Source organism: Microchirus variegatus, assembly GCF_963457635.1.
Source record: "Microchirus variegatus genome assembly, chromosome: 14".
NCBI lineage: Eukaryota > Metazoa > Chordata > Actinopteri > Pleuronectiformes > Soleidae > Microchirus > Microchirus variegatus.
In genome coordinates, this window is record NC_139815.1 from 9,900,406 (window position 1) to 9,922,381 (window position 21,976).

The 21,976-nt window shown below is 41.7% G+C and overlaps 1 protein-coding gene across 1 annotated transcript in view; it reads right to left on the reverse strand.

The window, feature by feature from the left end:
- Nucleotides 1–171: 171 nt before the first annotated feature.
- myo9aa (myosin IXAa) overlaps nt 172–21,976 on the reverse strand; it is a 119,617-nt gene continuing 97,812 nt past the window's right edge. The window contains exons 20-44 of the mRNA XM_083900809.1: nt 21,843–21,923; nt 21,590–21,700; nt 18,114–18,236; nt 17,008–17,157; nt 15,520–15,854; nt 13,407–15,134; nt 12,450–12,552; nt 12,005–12,223; nt 10,810–10,904; nt 10,238–10,356; nt 9,854–10,065; nt 9,649–9,765; nt 9,288–9,476; nt 9,150–9,200; nt 8,888–8,999; nt 7,257–7,318; nt 6,872–7,064; nt 5,058–5,186; nt 4,835–4,940; nt 4,614–4,745; nt 3,187–3,310; nt 2,408–2,425; nt 2,044–2,252; nt 1,811–1,953; nt 172–1,718 (exon numbers count right to left, since the gene is read on the reverse strand). Of these exons, the coding sequence (XP_083756935.1) occupies nt 1,207–1,718; nt 1,811–1,953; nt 2,044–2,252; nt 2,408–2,425; nt 3,187–3,310; nt 4,614–4,745; nt 4,835–4,940; nt 5,058–5,186; nt 6,872–7,064; nt 7,257–7,318; nt 8,888–8,999; nt 9,150–9,200; nt 9,288–9,476; nt 9,649–9,765; nt 9,854–10,065; nt 10,238–10,356; nt 10,810–10,904; nt 12,005–12,223; nt 12,450–12,552; nt 13,407–15,134; nt 15,520–15,854; nt 17,008–17,157; nt 18,114–18,236; nt 21,590–21,700; nt 21,843–21,923 (5,373 nt within the window). The 3' untranslated portion in view covers nt 172–1,206. The remainder of the gene's footprint in view (nt 1,719–1,810; nt 1,954–2,043; nt 2,253–2,407; nt 2,426–3,186; nt 3,311–4,613; nt 4,746–4,834; nt 4,941–5,057; nt 5,187–6,871; nt 7,065–7,256; nt 7,319–8,887; nt 9,000–9,149; nt 9,201–9,287; nt 9,477–9,648; nt 9,766–9,853; nt 10,066–10,237; nt 10,357–10,809; nt 10,905–12,004; nt 12,224–12,449; nt 12,553–13,406; nt 15,135–15,519; nt 15,855–17,007; nt 17,158–18,113; nt 18,237–21,589; nt 21,701–21,842; nt 21,924–21,976) is intronic.

Sequence of the window (21,976 nt, forward strand, 5' to 3'; positions counted from 1 at the left end):
TACTGGCACCATTGCGGACATTTCCTGAAAATTTCATCCAAAACCGTTTATGATTTTTGGAGTTACAGGTAACAAACATGCTCATGAATAACGACACTGGAGACACTGTGACTTAATGCTCTTGCTTGGTTGCTATTGAGCAAACATTTCAGACAGGAGGAGGGTAAGGGTTCAGAAGCAGAAGGTAAATAATAGGTTTTAAAGAAAAGAACAATATTTGTCCACTATACTGTACATATGAACTGTACTGTACATAACAAGTGTTGTATGGCTGTGAAGCAGTAAATGCATGGATTTGAATACACATCCAACATTCTGGGATCCCCTCAGCTGGAATAACACCAGCGGACTTGGTCCCTTTCATGGCAGTATTTCCCTTGTGAGGGGGGGGGGGGGTAATAAGCAGCACAAACTAAAAAACACATGAAGTGGTTTTATCAGCACATACAGTCACCCATAAGAGCCCGCCACGAACACACACACACACACACACACACACACTCACATGGAAACCATCCACTGTCCACATCCATACATTATCTGCCCAAGGTAGTCAAAAGAAAGAGATAAATATTTCAAAAAACCCAGCATAGGCTGGTGTTTTGGCTTTGTACAGTATTTATACCTGTATATTATATGAATTTCTGCGTCATTAAAAATTATAAATAAGGGGAAAAATAAATTTGTCATGACAGAAAAACCACTGCTTTAACTCATTGTTGTAAACTGTAAACTCATTAAGCAGCTAACATTGGAGACCTATAATATCACTGGAGCATCCGTGACGCCTGATTTTCTTCTTCTTTAGTACACTGCTTCAGCTTTCCAGCTACGTTAACATTCCCTGATGCCGAGTGGTCTCTTCTGCATTGTCCGACGTTCCCTTTTCTCTGTCCTCCTGTTCACTGTGTCTCCTCTTGGCGCTGAGTAAAGATCTGCCAAGGCACTTTTGAGAGTATGGGTGACAGCATAGGCTACAGAAGGGGGAGCTGCTCGACGGACTCCGGTCCCTCTGCCAACGGTCTCCCTGGGTGGAAGCACTTAAGACAGCACTTGAGAACACTTCTTTGCAGACTTCAACAAAGAAAGGCCAAGCAAAAGCGCTTTGAGAAGTGATTGGTTGCTTCTACGTCACCTCCCATTGAGAACATATATATATGCTTGCCAGAGAGTTGGATAGGGATTCCTCTGGTGTCCCAGAGTCCTTCATACCATGAATTCATTATTGCCGTACAAGACCACCTGCTGTGGTAGGTCTGGCGGGTCCCTGCTATGGCCGCCGCTGTCTCTCGAGTGCCTTTTTGTTGAATGTTTGGCCCCCTTCACTTTTTGTTTGCTCTTCTCTGGATTGAAGGTGCCTCGACTGGTAAACTGGGGCCTATTGTCATACATGCCTTCAAGATCCCCCGTAGGGCTCATGTCTATGCTATCAGAAGAGGCTTGAGACGTGTTCAGAGCCGGGGACTGGGACTGGGACTGGGACTGGGCTGGACCTGAGCCTTGAGGTGGAGACTTGGAGTGGAAACGAAAGCGCCGCGTGGCAGCAGAGGAAGAGGAGGAGGACGGGTGGAAGTGTGATGAGGACGAAAAGGAAGAAACACTAGAGTAACTAGAGTCAACAGAGTCCAGAGAGTCAGGCTGCCGGTGGAGAATACGGCGTCTGGGGCTCCTTCCATCAGACCTTCGAGGCCATGGAGATGTCAACACTGGACCTCTTTCTGCAGTAAAAAACAATCACAAATCAAGTTGTTTTTTTAAAAATCTCCTCTTTCAAATCACACTTGCAAACTGAAAGTTGTGATTCTCATACCAGAGAAGTCAGAAATGGTTTCCTCAGAGTCAGCGTTGAGGTTTTCAGAGCTATCAGCTGTACCAATGGAGGCCTCCGACTCCAGGGTCTCATCATCTGACGCTCGCGGCTCCAGACTCAGCATCTCAAAAGTCAACTCCTCTCTGCAGAGGAAAACATTCTCCACGTTAAAACGAGCACAGCCAACACTAGTAATATATGCAGCCGAATATTGACACAAAGACAGATTTTACTTTTCTTTTTGCAGGCTCTCAATTTGCTCTGTTAGCACTCTCTCTTCCTGCTGCATGGATGCCTGCTGATACTCTGAGATTTCAACCGAAGAGTCTGCTCCCTCTTCACCACCGCTTTCCTCGAGCACAGTGTTGGCCAAAGGCGGCAGGCGGGGACTGAGCGGAGGTGAAGGTGTGCTGTAGCTTAGTCTCTGTAAGTGGCCTTTTCCCTAAAAAAAACCAAAAAGACAATTCAGATATTTTATCTTCTCACATTTGTTGTCGTCTGCTCACACAAATGCAGGGACGGAAGCATATGAAACAATACGGCCGTCCTTATTAAGCGTGAACAAACTAAAACGTCACACTCTCACACAATGTTTACCTTTTTAGCTGCATTTGGCTGCTTAAGAGGAAAAGTGACAAACAAATAAACCCAAGATCAGTGACTGCAGATTCAAACCAATCAGTTCAAGCAACTTATTTACAATCTCATTTCAGCCTCTTATTGTTGACAGTTCTCAGCTAAGGGCTAACAATTCTGTAAACCAGGTCTCAAACTCGTGGTCCAGGGGCCACATGTGACCCCAAATCCCACCACTTATTATCAAGCTATAATTAATTATTTATGTATGTTTTTGTTTTATTAATGGATTCATATTGCATCATAAATACCTTCATATTGTGAACTATTTATCGTTTCGTATCAAAGAAACACTTTTCTTGTAATATCTATGTAATATCACCCTAAATAGTTTCATTTTGATGTCTTTTTCTCAAAAAGTTGGACATTTTTTCACTTTCATGGCCCCGTACTGATCAAACTACTCAGTGGCCCCCAGGTCAATTGAATTTGAGACCCCTGCTAAACATGTCCAATTCCTGCTCTAGATTTCTTTTGTGAGTGAGGCTAATGGTGGATGGACACAAACCATAGGGCGTACTATTGATTTAAAAACTTCCCCGTTTTGGGATCAATAAAGTACACCCATCCATCCATTGATTTATCTATACACAAAAGTGATTTGCACAGGTCTAAAAAGAGACATCATAGATGGTACAGAACTGAAGGCTCAGTCAGGTGGACTTATCAACAGGACACAAACTCCTGTATTAACTGATAACAGTGGGATTTCTCATACAAGTCGTATTATTTTCTCTTACCATTGACCGTCGAATGAGAGTCAACCTGCACTTGGCCTTGTTTTCAGCAAACTCCAGGGTGTTGATGTCCTTCAGCCGTAATCTGTACTTACTCATCTGCTCGCAGATGATATGTTCTACACATCTGTGGAACAACAAGACAAAAGTCAGTGCTGTTCTTACAACCTGGTTCACACTGGATGTGTAGCATGTCCCCACACCAATGTGTTTAGTTTCTGTTTCAACTCTGACAGAAAACTTGTGTCCGGTGTGAACCAGGCCTTATACAATTTAAAGGAGTCATATTATACCCTATTTCTCCAAGTGAACCTAGTTCCCTCGTGTCCTAATGAACATGTCTGTGACATGCTTTGGTCAAAATACCTTAAGGATGAAGCACCACAGCAGTTCAATCACTCTGCCAAAACAGCCCTGTTCAGAACGCTTGCTTTTGAGTGCCTGTCTCTTTAAATGCAAATGAGACACAGGAAACTACATCAGCGTCACTGAGGCTCCGGCAGCTAACAGCAGTTGGCATTTGGAAAAACCATCATTTGCCAACTCTAGCCATCACATATAAATGTATCCACTAGACATGTAAATCCTCTGAGGCTGGACGTTTGTGCAGAACTCTGTGCTGCACTGTGGAGCCAAGGATAGAACACTTTGCGGACTTGCACTCTTCCAGATACTATTGCCCTCGTCTGCACTCTCGTGTTTTTTTAGGGACAAAGCAGAGCTCCGTGAGACAACAATTCCAGAAATGTCTCATTGTGACGTTGCAATAAGTGCAAAAGTCAACATCGCATGTTTTATCTCCTCCTGAGGAGGACCACAAAAACAAGAGTGAGTCATCTCTTTTCACACTTTGACTACTCATAGGGCCTCCAGAGTCCCAAATATAAGTATTAAAATGATTAAAAAGTTGATTTAGCCTAATATGTCCCCTACTCAGGGACCAGTGGATACCTAAAAGCTCACCTGGCACAGCTCGTGCACCATGGACTGAAGCTAAAACTCTCTGCAGCAGCTGGAAAAGTTCCCATGTTCCCAAATTTCACCACGCTGACCTTTGCTACACGTTTCCCCCTAATCGCTCCCTCTTAGTACAATCCGTCTTATCTAACTACAAAATGACCAGTGGCTCAGTTATTTCTTTAAAACAAAACAAAACAACTTCAGCATCAACCGTCATTTTCTACACCAGACATATTTTTTTTAGTTAGCTTTAGCTCCGTTGTAAAAATTCCTGCTGAATTGGACATTGATGACCTTAAAGAAGCTGATGTTTATCGGTCCCACATGGAACACATTAGTTTAATTTTAGTTCCACTTCCACTGTTTTTATTCTGGTCATGTGTCCTGCTGTGAGGGGGGGGGGCGTCAACCCCCAGCAATGTCTGAGGTAATTTTTTAGATTTCTGATAAGACACTGAATGTATGCTTACGCAGTCGTCTTGCTGATGTCTTGAACACTCTGCAGTGGATCGATGGTATCAGGACAACGGAGGATGCACGGAGCAAAAACTATGGCCAAGGCATTAGCAGACATACGGTTGGTCTCTTCTTCCAAGGCCACCCTGAAACTCACAAACTCAACATTAGATTCGACCATCAGGCAGGAAATCATATTCTGTTTATTCATTTATTATAAGATGAATTTTGTTACCTGACGAGATGAAATATGAGGCGTTCCAGAGTGCATATGTGAGTTCTGTTTAGCTGATCGATCACTGAATACACTCCTCGAATCATTTCCTTTTTATCCTGCAAACCTGAGGGAGACATTCAGACAAGATGAATCGACATTTGTGGATAGAATTTCCCGGAATAAACTGAAACTTCGGACAGAAGTACATAACAGCATTGTACGCCTGATGATGACGACTCACCCATGGCACGTATAAACTCCTCGTACAGCTCAAAGGTCAAGAGAGGATTGGGCAGGTCTCTCAGCCACTGTTTGAAAACACTGGCAATGACGTGGATGTTGTAATCGTCCAGATTCATGCTTTCCACGTCTGTTTGGGGAAAACAGGCAAAACAGATCACATTTAGTTCGACGCCATAAACAGTTCTTAGTATTAAAAGGTCCAGTATGTAAATCTACAAATGGAGAAGTCCTCTAATCACGCATACCTATTCCAAACTACAGTGGCCTTTGTATAGTCATTTCAAAGACATTATACTCCACCTGTATAACAAATACTGTTCTCCACATAAGAAAAAATAAATGGCCCAAACATGACTCAGCTAAAATGCTTTTGCTGGTTTTTAATTTACATTTTTACACTCTGCGCATACTGAAATATGCAATATAAAGGATTTTTGTATTGTATCGGATTTAAAAAATTTTATCGGCCCGATATCCGTTGCAGTGATTTTGACCAGTATTTAACCATTACTGATACTGATTCTCATCCCTCTTCAGACTGATATGCTTGATAAAGCGAGACCCTTCCCTGAAGCACATACAAAAGGCTAATTCTAAGGCTGTGAAAACAAGCTTTCAAGTCTTATTTTAAACAGAGTATATGCAATAATCCGGAAGTTAATTCCAATACCTTTTTAAGACTTTTTCCAAGACCATCTCAAAATATTTTAAGACCTTATTGCTACTTCAAGCTGTAATCAGCAACACGTATTGAACTTACAAAACAGTTTTAGTTTGCAATTCAATTTATCGAGCACAACCATACAAAGGAACTCATAAGCTGGAAAGAATAAATTAAACCAAAGGAAAAGTTTATCTATCTATAAAGCAAGTTGTGTCAGTGTGTCTGTCTGTGTGTCTGTGACAGGCATATCTCGCTGACCATAAGTCAGATCGCCCTAAGACTTTGGATATGGGTTAAGCATGGCCCAATGGTGTGTATCCTTGATTTTCATGTATTTTGGAGGAATTTTAATTTTCACTGATTTATCACGCTACACCAGGCAGGCAGCGGCTCATTAGCAGCAGCTGCGCTGTCTTGAGCGGGGAGGTGGGAGTGAAGAGGCTGTCCTCACTGTGGGTGAGACATTTTCACATGGTTCAACGCAGAACACGGTGTTATACTGAAACGACGAAGTCGGTGTCCATTCACCAATAGGCAAGCACATATTTATTTAGCATTAGCATGCTACTATTTTGCAGCTAACTTGGCAATCCTGTTTTCAGATGTAAGCTAGCGAGGTTTGGATTAGCATTAGTGTAGGGCGACCACAATACAAACACTGTGCAACCTCATTAGGCACAACACAAATTTGTTAATTGTTCGATTAGCATTAAAATAAACAACAAGTAACACTTTGACCCAAGTATTCACAACTTTGGAGTTTATTTTGTGCGATTTCGGATAATATTTCACACCAGGAGGAGCACTTTCGCTGTCCCAAGATGCGTAACGTCACATGTACGCGTGGGCCTGAGCCGATCTTGCATGGCGAGCATGCCTGAGCATCGTTGTTTTTAACAAACGCGGAGAGGAAAATAAATACACTCATGCATACTTTTTGCATTCAAACTCTATGGACAAAATTTAATACCTCATGAAATCGTGATTAAGACTTTTTTTTTAATAAAAAGGGCCTTAATTTTCCCAAAATTGATCAAATTATGGGAAGTATATTCCATTTCTGTCAATACGCTCACCTAAATGTTACACAGTGGACCTTTAAAGGCTAACCATTCATCTGTTTGCTGTAGTTTATAGAAAAAAGTTACCTGTGTCAAGTCCCTGTTTGAGTTCCTTAATTTTATTGGTGGAGCCAGATTTCCGGTATATTCCTTCAGTGTAGAGGCCGTGCATCTCAATGTAGTTGATGAGCTTCTCCACCACCAGGGGCACCGTTTTGTCATCGTTAGTCAGACGAGAAACCTCTACTCCAAACTGTCTAGAGGAGAGCTCTGGGTCAAACTGACACAAGACACAAACATGGCGCCCATCAATTTAAAATTTGGTAAAGAAAACAAAACGTCTCAGTATGTATGTGTGGTCTTATCACCATCACATGTCAGTAAATGTACTGGCATTTTGAATCCACAGCTACACAATTCATGTGATGCAACATAATTAATAAGGGGATAGACAATAACATGGCTAACTCACCTTCTTACTGCATTTGGTGGTCGTCCTCTGGCAGCACTTTCTATGGCAGGCGAACCGGCACACTGGATTAACACAGACAGAGAAATCAAACGGGTCATTTCCATGATCGACAGAAAGACAGTGTCTCCTCATTATTCAGCAAAGGTCGAGCTAAAAGACAAAAATGTTAAAACAAGCAGCATGGGCTGGAATTAAGAAAACATCCCGTGAATAAAGGAGAAATCTCCGCAGACACTGAGCTGCAGACCCCATGAGTCCAGTTGAAAACAATCTGATTAGGTCGGAAGTAGAGAGGGGGTGGGGCCACACTGCGTGTGTGTGTTTGTGTGCACAAGTTCAAGTAAAAAAGATTTCTGAGAGACAGTCACACAGCCAACATTTTACTGTTCCAAATAAATATTAGATTTTAAAATGTGTGCCGTCAACTGTGTTTTTTCTGTGTATCATGGTGATTTCTGGTCTGTGCAGATAATAAACACGTATTGAAGCATCACATCTATTGTAAGGCTACTTGTAACAATTCCACCAAAAAGGTTGTCATTTTGACCACATTTGTGACTGTTTGTGAAACGTTAACTCAAAAATAAAGGACACATTTGAATTCATCTCTTGTGAAAGTTAGGGTTAAGATACATGTTCTGTATCTTCTGTATTCCTCAGAACTGTCCCAGAAGCACAGCCCAGACATCACCATGATACACAGAACTCAGATTCTGAGGAAACACAAGTGGTTTTTCTGTGTATTATGGTTTTCCTTTACCTTGTTAACCAGTGTTGGTGTGAATCTTCCTCAGAGTTCTGAGGAAGGCGGAAGATACGCGTCTTAAAACAGAAACAACTGCAGAATGCCCATAAAAAAGTACAATGACAAACAAAGATACACACCGAAACTGGTTAACATGGTAAAGGAAAACTTACTATTGTCAACTTTGGTTGAATTAATCTCTCTGGGGTTGTTTTGGGTTATGTCCCAAGGAAGATTTTTAAATCACTTAAAAGTGGTGATATGAAACGGCATTCCGAGTCATTTTAATTAAATTTTTTAACCCTCCCAGATAGGAAAGCGCAGTGACACTGTGGAAAAGGTTGTACTCTCTAAGTCAGGGGTGTCTGCACAATTTGATCTCAAAGGGGCCGGACCAGAAAGATAACCACATAATAACCTATAAACAACAAGTTTTTCCAAATTTTTCCTAATATTATACTATAAAGTTTACCATTTACCACACTGCATTACAACTTACACATCACAATGGATCTACAAAGGCACAAACATTTAGTCACAGGTAACTGGAACTGAAAAATATGGAATTGCACAGTATGATAAGATTCTAACCAGACCATGAAATTTTAACAAATTCATTCTGCGGGCCAAAGTGGATCCTCTGGAGGGCCTGTTCTGGCCCACGGACCATATGTTTGACACCCCTGCACTAAGTGCTTACGATAGTTTTTATATAATTGGGTGTATTTTGAGTTCTCAGAGCCAAAATGAGACACTGTCAGATATCTTTACAGTAACAGCAGCAAATCTTCAAACGGAGAAGCTGGAATTATCAAATGTAGTGTGTTTTGTCACAATAATTGACTAATACTACAATAATTTGATTATAAATGGAGCTTTTCCTCACATTTGCACACACAGGCCCGGTCCATCATCCAGATGAGCGATGAGCAGTATTCACAGTATGTGGGGATGCTGTACTGCGTGGACTTAAAGATGTGGCCATTGTGCTCTTCCACCTGCAGGGGGCAGCAGAGCACAGGTTAATTCAGAGTTGATGTACACATTTTATATTTATATATTGTTCCAAAAAAGCAAATGGAAGTGTAGAGAACTGGAAGTGTCTTCTTTATTTTGTAATGATGACAATGAACTCAGAATTAACTCACAATGTCAGCGTCCTTTTTCCTCCGTTTTTTACGTTCTGGTTTGACGACCTGCTGCAGGAGAACAAAAGAAAAAATCTGAGATATTACAACTTCAACGATAACTTTATACAACTGCATATATGTGTTTACCGTAATTACCTTGCTGGGTGTACTGTCCAGAGGTTTGTACTCGGTCATGAACTCATCCAGGAAAACCTTAAAGGTGTTGACCCACACTTTGACAGGAGACTCGCTCCAGACCCTCTGCTCCTGTCGCATGGTCTTCTCCAAGATGTGCTCAAACAGAGCGTACAGGTCCTTGTAGCGGATACTCTTCCCGTCATCCATCTAGAAATCATCCAATCGAGAGAGAGAGAGACAATATGATGAGTCACAGGGAGGGCAAAGTATTTACAGTATTTGTATTTACAGTACTTTGGAAATATTGTTTCAGGACAATAAATCAAACACTGACAGTAAATTCAAATTCATCATGCAAAAAGGTGTTGACCACACTTACAGCGAGTGCAGTGGAATACGAGTTGAAGATGTTGAGACGGAATTCTTTCAAAGCCTTCTTAAAGACCACGTCCACCATGGTGTCCTTCTTACTGTCCTCAGTGTCCAAGTCGTTGATCTAAAATGTGACACCACCACAGTCGCGTTAAGTGAGAACATGGACCGTAAGGTGTGTCGGGGTGAGTGCATGTCGGGTCATACTGTACCTTCTTCATCAGGAAGTCATTCATGGTCCTGTAGTCATTGGTGCAGGTGAGGATCTGCAGCGCGTCGCTCTGCCACTGAGTCGGCTCCAGAGCCACGCTGCTGATCTTCACGCTGCGCCGTCGCTTCACTTTGGGAGACGGTTCCTTGTTCTCCTTCAAGTCTCGATCCAGCATCATATCAGGACTGCAGGGCGGCGACGTGTTATCCTGACCTGCTGGAGAGGAGGAAACCGCTATTAGTGACAGATCTAAAAGGAAGTTAAGTGAATGAACATGAATGGCGTTCAAGTACATTCAAAGATTTAAAATGCACTGGTTAATTGTCTGGTGTCTCTCAATATGTAATAATCAGTGACATAAAAGTGACTTGATTAAATGAAGCACCTTCTCCCAGCAGTGGACCAGTCTCCCCATAGTCTCCATCCAGGGAATCATTCCCACTAACCAGCTTTTCTCTGGACGTCTTCTTGGTCTTACCCCAGAAACGCATCTTACCACGAACCCTGTTTAAAAAATCAAAACAAAATTCATCAACATTAACCCATTACTGATGAAAACTGGTTTAAAAAAAAAAAAAAAAAAACACCTTTCAATGCACACAGCCTTTGACAGTTTGAAGCTTTTTACATGATTAAAACAAGATTTCGGATTGTTTCAGCTTCTTATATATGAATATTTTCCTAGTTTCTTTGCTCCATATAACAAAGAAATCATTAAAACTGAATCTTTTTGGTTTGTGGACAAAACAAGACATTCGAGAACATCGTCATTTCTAGGTTTGACAAACACTGATCCACATTTTCTTAACATTTTATGGACCAAACGATTAATCTGGAAAATAATCAACAGATTAGTCCATTCTGAAAATAATCGTTAGTTGCAGCTCCAGTTATAAGTGTCCTTGATTACATGCATTAAGGCATTAAAACAAGGCAAAACGACAATGCTAAGCTAACCTTCCATCTTGTGAGTTCTTCATGGAGTCCACTTTGACCAAATCTCCCGACGACATGGCTTTGTGCACCTTCTTCTGTTCCTGAGAGCTCACGGGCTGAAACAAATGAGCATGAATGGAGTGTATTATGATCCAAATTCAGGCCAGTAGATGGCAGCATCACATCACAGCCAATGTATTTACAGTTACAATGTACTAATACAGTGCTTCTGAAATTCTTTAAACTAGTCTTAAGTGACTAAAGGTTGACAAAATACTGTGGAAATTATTTTCTCATGAAAAAATACAATAAAAAGGCACAAGTTAGAAAATCAAGTGGAAAGTCAAGGAGGATTAGAAAAAAATTTTTTTCAACGATTCTCCAGGTTTACTGAAATAAGAGATGAGAAAAGAACCCAGTGTCGTGCAAATACTGTTATTTAACTAGACAGGGGGGGAAAAGGGGGAGAAAAGTAATGGTTAGAGCTGTCAGAGAAAGAGAAGCCAATGTTAGAGAAGCAACTACGTCACATTTAAAGGTGCCATATGTAAGAATTTGGCCAAAAACAGTTACTATACTCAAATTCAAAATACAGAGGTCTTTTAGGTTTCGTTTTTCTCCGCCATTGTAGCTCAGACGCAACTGGCAACCCATGGTTGCTCGGCAGCTGAGACTCTACTGACTGCAATGATTGGTAGACGGAAAATATTTTTTTTAATGCGAATATTTTGTCTGTACTGTTGTTGTTGGTGAGTTCAGTTTGTTATATGAACATTTTTCCTGAGTCTCTGTGACATATTAGGAGGGTTTTATGGCCAGTTGCTTTAGATTTATTACATAATGCACCTTTAAAGGCATAACACATTTCAAAATTCATCTGCATCCGACACCTATTTCTAAAAGTAGTCAAGCAAAATGGATTAACAGCTGTGTTATTCATCATTGTCTCAGGTAATATTCTGTTTTAGCAAGTGTTCCAATGTCTTTAAAATACCAGATTTAAAATATGTGAAATAAAACATAAAAAATATGGAGTAAAATGTGAACGTGTTCAAAATATCATTGTAAGAAAACAGCTCTGTTGAAGCTGCTTTTGAAGCAGAATCTCTACGTGCTCTCCGCTGAAAGGGGGGTTAGAAAAGTGGAGAAGAAGAAGAAGAAGAAACGTTTTAAGAAAGCAGAGAGGGCCACTGTAGGCGAGGATGGTGCCCGTTACCATGTCTGAGTCACTGAAACAGGACTCTCGTAAGCCTGCCTCCGCCGAGCTCTGTTTGGAGAGGGGCAGAGTGTAATGACGGGGGCTGTGGGAGCTGTCACCATCATCATAGTCATCCTCATCTGAATCGCCCCCAAGTGAAAGGATAGGGGCGCGGGTGAGGAAGTCGGAGCGGGTCCGTGCCATTCTGGCTTTCTTTTTTTGGCCTGCTCTGCCAACCTGGAGTTTAGCAGAGGTGATAGCATCGTGTTTAAAAAATTTACTTTGTGAATGTCTACTGTGTAAGAGAGTGTGTGTGTGTGTGGGGGGGGGGGCTTTCCTGCTGAAATTCACTCATACATTTCATGGTAAAAAAAAATAATAAAAAAAATCACTCCTGCACATTTGCAAACACGTGTTGTAGCCGTATTTTCTGAAAAGTAAATAAACAGAAGAGATGACTTACATCCCGCACTTTTGTTCCTTTAGAGGGTTTGGACGCTGGTGTGGGTCCTTCTCTGGGAAACGAGGAGTGTTTTTCTTCAGTGACAGCATCGCTGTTAAACCTGCTGGATAAACAAAAGAAAAATATGAGTTAAACAAAAAAAAAGAACCATTGTTACTTACCCTACCGTTGAAAAGTCACTTAGAAATGTCCTTATTTTTGAAGGAAAAGCACTTTTTTTCAATGAATATAACATTAAAAGAATCAGAAATACACTCCATACATTTTTAATGCAGTAAACAACTATTCTAGCTGCAAACATCTGGTTTTTAATGGAATAGGTGTATAGAGGCCCATTTCCAGTGTTCTAATGGTACATTGTGTTTGCAAATGGCATTAGAAGGCTATTGGATGATTAGAAAACCCTTGTGCAATGATGTTAGCACAGCTGAAAACTTATTATTTTGAGTTAAAAATCCTTATTTCTAATATTGTCAATGTTTTGTCTATATTTTCTATTCATTTTGCAACTCTTTTGATGTATAAAAGTGTGACTTTTAATGGAAAACACACAAAAAAATGCATAGGTGACCCCAAACTTTTGAACGGTAGTGTATCCAAATCCAATTGTAGAATCCATGAAGTGGCAACCAAGACCAATGTCAGTAAAATTAGACTAAAGCCATTATTTAAAGAATATTTATGTATTTATCTTCCAGATTCTTCTAATAGTAATAGTAATAGTACTGTATTGTCATTATACAGTACAGGTACCATGCAGCGACGAGAGAGAGCTCCGGGCCGCTGATGTACCTTCATGATTATACCACTAGGGTGCGCCAAATTCAGAAAACATAGAAAATATCCATTAATCTCTATTTTTAATGAGACTATTTTAACTATTAGTGCCAGGATTTTTCCAACAGATACACACATCACACTCGCAGAACATCAGAAATGTACTCGTTCATTACTCACTTATTAAATGTCACTTTGTCCTTTGGAGAAAAGAAGATGTTTCCCGATTTGTCCGTCATGTTCACCTTGGTGCCCTGATGACTCGGTGGTTTGCTGTTCGCTGTTCTCACTCTGGTTCCTCCTCCATCTCTGGACTCCAGTGTGAGCTTGGGTGCCCAGCCCTCAGCAGCAGCAGCAGCAGGCCTGCTCTCCGTTTGTTTTTTCCTGGGAGCAGAAGCTGGCGGAGGAGGCAGCAGCTGGGGGTATTGCATTTCAACAGCAGGGGGAGAGTGCAGTGACGGAGCGGCGGCGGATTCCGACTGTGTCCTGGGATGAGGCGGGAGCGCTCTGGTCCTCTCGGTTAGCACTGAACTGGGCCGCGGGGGTTTGCCAGAGGCTTCAGTTGCACCAACATCTTCCCCGCCTCGTCGACTCTGCTGTATCCGGTGCAGAGCTTCACCTCTTTGTTTCTCGAACATGTCTCTCTCGTACTGAGCGAAGACGAGGCGCTGCTGCTCGAGCACTTCCTTCTGTTGCCTGATTTGCTCCATCATCTCCCGTTCGTTCTGCTGCCGCTGACTGCGCTGCCTCTCCTCTTTCTCCTCGTTCAGCCGCACTAGTTTCTCGATGACCGTCTGGTCAGAGGCCGGGGCGGGACTTTGAGGTGCAGCAGTCACTGGGCCTGGTTTCTGTGGCGATGATGTGGTCAAGTCGCCAGTTTGGGCTGAGGAATCTCGAACCTCGACAGGGGGACGGACAATATCGCTCAGCTCTTCACTTAATGGCGTTTCTTTCTGCATACTGATGACCACAACCACCGGTCGACGCAATGACTCGGAGCGCTCTCTCAGAGGCTTTGTAACAGTGGAGTCGGTCGCAGCGACAGCTATTTCTGTGTTTTGTTGAGGCTTTTCAGCAGTGTGAGGGAAGACGGGTGCGCTGCCGTCACGAGCAGGGACATAAAAGGTCGGGAGGTAGTTTTCAATTTTGGGTGGCTGAATTGTGTTCTGGTCCTGGCAGCCTGGTAGAGACACAACATCAGCAAACTCCGCTCTATACGATTCATCTGGCTCTGGGCTTATTAACGCAACCTCGACATAAGGCTCTGAATCTATGGTAGGCAGAGGGGAGCACGAGTCCTCGCTGTCCATCACCTCTTCTGTCGCCTTGGGCGGCTCCTCGTCCATGCTGAGAAGCTCAAAGCTGCCTTTGGAGCTCTGGCTGTCAGGTGTGCCCTGGGGTGAACGCAGGGGCGGGGTCGCGGGGGGCACCAACTCCACAGACCAGCGCTGTTCCTCAGAGGGCGACGAAGCTCCACCGCTGGTCGCTCGGACCTTGAGGAGCTCCAGGCTGAACTTCGCCTGCTCCAATTCTCTCATCCGTCGGCTCTCTCTCTTGGACCGAGTGGTTTTCTGACTGGGCTCGTCGACAGCTCTGGCTCTTTCTCGCACCACCACAGCGGACGTCGAGATGGAGGCTGGCGCTTCAGGTTGTGCTGTAGAGGTTTGCTCTTTCGTTGTGCCGTGTTCTCGTCCATCTCCTTCCTCCCTGACGGCTGCCTCGTGGCTGCTGATGCTTTTCAGGTTCCTTTCTCGTTGTTCGTAGGAGCGATCCTCCCAAGTGCTGAGGTCCAAGCCCATTATTCTCTCAGATGGCCCCTCCTCTTCCTCTGGTGAAAGACTCACCTGACCATTCTGGAGCTGAAGCAGCTTCTCCTGCTGCTCCTTCTTCTCTCTCAGTTTTTTGAAGCTGTGAATTAAAAAAAACAAACAAAACAAAAAACCTCAGCTGATGTCAAACTGCCGAGGCACAGTTAGAGTGTGATAAAAACTATTGTTCCCAGCAGGTCAGCTGATTATAGAGCTGCTTTATGTCGGACTGCTTGCGTAATGTCACACTCTTACCAAGCCTGGTCTGTTACAACATTGAACAATGACTGAATACGTCACAGAGGCTGTGTGCAAAGATTTAACCTCTTCAGCAGCTTGACAAAATCATGTAGTCACAAACATACAAAGTTATTTTCAAAAAAATAAACCTTAACAAAAACACTATGGAGGTTTGCATTTGGTCATTTAAAGAACTACAGTTACAGCTCAGGATAAAACGGGCAGTGTTCTACACCATGGCTTACCTCTGCCTGTCAAGGAAGCCTCTGCTCACTGCCTGTAGTCGTACCACAGCATCATACACGCGCAAGTAGTCTTCTCTGGCTCGATGACAGCGCCAGGCCGTCTGAATAACCAGAGCCGCTGTGCAGCGCCGATGGAGCCATAATCTCCACGCCCTCTGTAGGACCAGAGCAGCGTCCCTCCATAGCCTGAACCTCTGGCGCTCTCTGAAACCTCTCCAGTGGGTCTGCAAACACAACACTGCCCCCCCTTGGACATTAGGGTCATAATCATCCTCGTCTTCTTCCTCCTCCTCCACCTCTTCCTCCTCAAGGGATCGGTAAAAACGCCACCATTTCTGTGAGGAGATGCAGAGAAGATGTTTTATTTTCATGATACTTTTTCATGCATTATTTTTTTTATTTATTATTTCAGGACAATGCCAATGCACATTAATGAACATATACAAAAGTACATGTAAATGTGCCAGATTATAGCCCAGGGGCTAATTTCCCTCTGTAGTCCATATTAGGCAGGTTGATTTTGGAATAAAAAGAACAAAATATATACATAATAAAACTAGCTATACAAAACAGCAAGAAACAGAAAAAACAAAAAAACAGGACAATTCATTAGTATGTTAAGCATACATACAGTAATACATTATTCATACTTTTAACCTCACTTTTATTATTGGAGTGACATATAAATGAATTCATAGCTTGACTTGTAATGTCTACGAGTGACAATTTGAACGGAACTGTCATACAGACGTCAAATCGTAAAATTAGTATTTGAATAACTAATTATAATTTTTTTGGTTTGTTTTTTTTACTTTACATTACAGTGCAGTTACAACATGGTAATAGCACACAGTTATATTGTCATTACGGAGTGATTACTTGGATATTACTTTGGAAAGAACATGGTATAACTGTGTTATCACAGAGCTGGAAATGTAATTAAATATTAAACATTATTCACCTAATGGGTAACACTTTAGATTAGGGAACACATATTCACCATTAAATAGGTGCTTACTAACATGCATATAAGTAGCATACTAGCCCTTTATTAGTAAATATTAAGCACATATTAACGCCTTATGTAGGAAAAATCTTAATTCATGTTGTAATAGAGGTAGAATAAGGTTATGTAGAATAAGGTGTTAATACATGCTTAATATTTACTAATAAAGGGCTAGTATGCAACTTATACAGGTTAGTAAGCACCTAGTTAATGGTGAATATGTGTTCCCTAATCTAAAGTGTAAACCCATAATATTACTATTTTTTTGCGGTTAACAGAATATTTATTTTATTTAGGTTACATTAATGTGTTAAATTATAATAATGATCATGTAGTTGCCATACAATGCAGAAGAAAGCTGACAATATTATTCATTTAGCACTCAGTCATCAAAGTCTTTCTCAGGAGCATAATATTTTAAATCAAAAATTTTAAAGATGAAATTACAAAAAGCATCAAAGATAAAAAGCACTACACGATACCTGGATGCAGATCGCTGCTTCCCTCATCCTCACAAACTGCCTCCTCTCCAGCCGGGCTCTGAATCGCTGCTGCAGCATGACGATGAGTCTGAGAACTTCCTTGTGGAGTAAGGCCTGCAGCCTCTGACGCTCAGCCTCCCTCAGGAACACCTGGGGAGGGACCATGATGGAGTTAATGAAGACCCAAGCCTGCCCGGCTGCTTACAGAGGGGCTTAGGCATGCGTACTTTCCATAAAGAATAAAAACATCCTGCTCACAGTTACTCACAAGCACACACACAAACCACAAAAATCCCTGACTGGATACGTGGTCACAAGAATGTCAGGTATGATCCTCTAATTATATAGACAGCAAGTCAAATACATGGAGCCCTCCATCATGGGGGACCGTCATTATTACATCCTTTTGTTGAGAGGATGCTTTCAGGTAATATGAGGTTATCTACAACACTATCCTATCCTCGCTCTATTTATAGTCCGTGCAATTTACCAGTTTAATAAACCAACCAATTAAATCCCCCACATTATTTACAGTCTCAGACCTGAAATGGTTATTTCCAGACTTTTAAAAGCATGAACATGCAACACACAGCGTAGTATAAAACACATCATTAGATATATACAGTATACGTATAATAAGCCAAAACATTCTCTTTCCCCAGTGTCAACAAACAATGACATCACTAAACTTTTTCATTTTACTCCCGCATCATGAATGATGACTTTCCTTTACTTATTGGACCCTGATGTTCATCTCAACTTCCCACTGAATTCTAACAACTGTAAAAATAAGTCATATCACGTGTCTTATATTTTCAGCTTGTTAAAAAAAACATATCATACGCACATTAAACTCAGATACTCCGTATAGACGTTTGGTGTTATTGAGGAAATCTTTGGGATGAATTAAAACCAAGTGAGAGTGGAACAAAGCTCTCAAGTTGTGCAATATAAATTTACAATGACTAGCTAATTATTGACATTTTTATACAGAAGAGACCAGTTGCAGACATGGATATGTTAAAAGCAGATGTTACGCCATATGTTTTTGCTGCAACTATTTATCATTATGACATGGAAAGAGGAAAGAAGTGAACGGTGAATACCATCGTCTTTCCCACTTGGTACCCATCTGGCTTTAGGTGTAGCTGGTCCAGAGACTGCTGGATTCCCTCTCTGGTGGCACTGGTGCCTTCTGGCAGCAGCACACAGAAGTGATGAACAAAATCCTACAAGGAGAGAACAAGGAAAACTCTTATTAAAGGAGTCATATTATACCCTATTTCTCCAAGTGAACCTAGTCCCCTGGTGTCCTAATGAACATGCCTGTGACATGCTTTGGTCAAAATACCTTAAGGATGAAGCACCACAGCCCTGTTCAGAACGCTCTGTTTTGAGTGTCTGTCTCTTTAAATGCAAATGAGACACAGGAAACTCCGTCAGCGTCACTGAGGCTCCTGCAGCTGTATGCTAACAGCAGTTAGCAATTGGAAAAGCCATCATTCGCCGACTTTAGCCGACACATTGCCGTCATATATAAAATGTATCCACTGGACATGTGAATCCTCTGAGGCTGGAAGTTTGTGTAGAACTCTGTGCTGCACTGTGCATTATCTCCTGTACTTAGACTGAGGAGGACCACATAAACATGAGTGAGTCATATTTTTTCACACTTTGCCTTCTCATAGGGCCTCCAGAGTCCCAAATATAAGTATTAAAATTACATATGTCTCCTTTGAGAAATATGTTCATTATCCAGCAGTATCTGCTCTGCATTTTGCGTTTTCTCATGTGCATGAGATTTAATGAAATATGCATCTACAATGGTTTTACATCAATGGATATATCACTTGTTTTTCCAAAAAACTGATTCAAGTTCCTCGACAGTTGTAACTCTGGCCTTGAATCTGAGATCTAACCCTTGACCAGTGACTTCAGCAGTCTACTGTATCATCTCTTCCGCAGAAACAAGTCGAGGACAAAAAAATAATAAGTTGTCAAGCACATGTGGTTTCAGGTAAAAAAAAAAAAATCCATGCTGTCCATATTTTGAGGGGTTCAAACATCATGGCATAAATATGCTGAACTCCCACTCTTTCAAACTGAGGCCCATTGTCTGAATCCAATACACTCTGCACCCTGGGCTGTAGGGGGTGGATAGGGAAACAGATGCTGTGTTTATACAATTACAAGCATGGGGAGTGTTTGAGAAAGAGAGTGAAGGACAAAGATGAGGCTCTGTTCTGAAGATCTGGGAAATTGCGCAGTCCTCCAGAGTGATACTGTGACTGAAATATTTCTCATTAGTGCTGACTGTAGCACTAAATGTCTGTCGGAATTTGTGGTCGGTGACGATGCCTGATGATAAAATGATTTGAGTGAGCTCATCGACCGTTTATGAACTGAGGCAATTTAATGCTTTTACCGGTGTTTGTTGTTTGATAGTTTACTTTTTTAAATGTTGGTGTGGGTGCAGATTACAGGACACATTTTCTTCTCATAAATTAAGCTATAAATCAAACCAGTTTCTTTTTTCTTTAAAGCTCACATAGTGGTCCTATCGCACATATATGTGAGTTATGGAACTTATTTTTATGGTCAAAAACCTCCGAGTTGCTGTAAATGAGCCGATAGAAATCTCTCCTCACTGAAGCTCTCGTCAGTCGCGCTGTTTCAGACTGAAATCTCACACCCAGAAGACAGACTGTGTTGTGATTGGCCAGCCAGCGTAGAGCCTTCCCAACTGTCTTGTGATTGGCCAATACCTGGAAGTGACTTAATTAGCACACCAGCTCTCAGAAGAGCAGCTCCCCCCTCTGGAACAATGGATGCACTGCTACTCATCATCATAACATTGTTTTAACAATGTTTAAAAATAGCTTTGTCACGACTCCCCGCCGCAGTCTCTTTTACGACTTTGACCCAGAGTCAGAAGACACTGTCGCTCGTGAAACACCTCCAAAACGGACATTATTCTTCTCCTGCGGTTCAATGTACGCAAGCGGATGTGCCCGGACTAGTGCCCGAAACAAGATTTGCACAAATGAACACGTGGAGAGACCACAAAGTGAACTAAATGGAGTCTGTGTTCTCTGTCCAAAGACTTCCCTTCCAATCAGCAATAAACACAATCTGATTTATTAGTCACACAACATTTATCACAGGGTTGACATCATTCTTATACGAGTGCCAGTGTGTGGTTACAATGGCTCCTCAACACCACGCCATAATTCCCTCCTGACACAACAGATGATTCATGCCAGGTCGAACACCATTAGGCACGTGTATTCCTCCACATTAGAGTCCTTAACTGGTATCTAACCACATGGGAATCTGAGTGTTGTTCAGGTTTTGGGGATCAGTGCATTACTGAGGGAACTGGGAAATATCATACCTGACAGAAACAGTGAATGAAGTGTGTCTGTAATAACTTAGAGGAAAGAAATAAAGTTAGTTTATTCAGCCATTAACCCTAACCTTTTTCTATGACTTTTGTCATGTTCATTATAATAAAAATAATTCTCAAGCTGGGCTAGGAGAAAAGTTGAGTTATTGGAGTCTAAAATGAGGGAGGGTCTAATAGAAATATGATTTGTTTGAAAATAAAAGATGAATTAAATGTAAGATCTATAGAGTCTAGTATTTTTAGAGCTATGACCCGATTGAAACCAAGAAATATCCATACATCTTCTCTTCGATGCTTTCTCTGAAAATGAATATAGTAGAATAAAGATTAACAAGGGTAACTGGGGTAACACTACAATGCATCTAGACCTAGTCTGGTCAAGAGGATGAGATGTTCAGTAGCGGGTGAGCAATATGAGCTTAAAAATTATAACACAGTTGTCCATCATGACATCATAATAAAGATATTCATGATGATAGCTGACATTATTTTTAAACATAAAGTGTTTGTTTTGATAAGGAACAATGTTTACGACATAATAATAACAACATATTTATGATGCGAAATAAATCCAAAACCACAACTTTAAGTAAAAAAAAAAAAACATGTTTAATGATTTACTTATAACATGATATTAAGTGGTGGGCCGCATGGAATCACAAGGGTGCCAGATGTGGTCCATGGGCCACCAGTTTGACACCTCTGCTCTAGACTGTGTTTAATACATGATTTATCTTTTAGGCACTTTTTAACACTTGTTCCAGTTGTTCCAGTATTAGTTGCATCAGATTTGTACCTCAAGATGTCAAGATTTCTTTTAAATGTATCAGGGCTGCTACAACATTTTCATTCCCATTACAGCAAACGCTGCATTTGTTTATTTTTAATCAAATGTTGGTCTGATTCAAATCCCGGCTTGAGCCTGGGTTCTTTCTGTGAGGACTTTACATGCTCTCCCTGTGCCTGTGTGGCTTTTCTCTGCTACCCCAGCTTCCTCCCACTGTACAAAGGACCAGACTAATGAATGTTGGCCCATTGACCGGTTCAGCAGGGAGTTTCCTGCCTCTCAACCAATATCAATTGGGATTTGCGTCAGCGCCCAGTGAAAGTTTGGTTTCTCCTTTTATTTAACATAATGACTGTTTTAAGTACGGCGTATAAATGTGTGATTGTTACCTTGAAGCCATACGTGATGTTGTAGCCCGACTGCCGAATGCGAACAGTCTCCAGCATGCCTGTGTAACGCAGCTGCCTGAGCACCAGGTTATCGTTAAACCGTAAGGGCAGCTGAGGATGACCAAGAAAGAGAGAGAGAGCAAACAGGCAGAGAGAAGAGGGGGGAAATTACAGAGAGGAAAACGTTCAAACTTGAAAGGAAATGAAAAATGCTTGAAAACCAGTGAAAGTGACTGAAGTCTGCACACTGTACCTTCTCAGCATTGGAGCGGATGCACTTGACAAAATAAGGCTGAGACTGACCCAGAGTCTCCATGAGCTTATTGAGAGAGGCCTGCAGAGTGAGACGCACGAAAAAAAAACAAGCTGTCACATTTGACACACAAA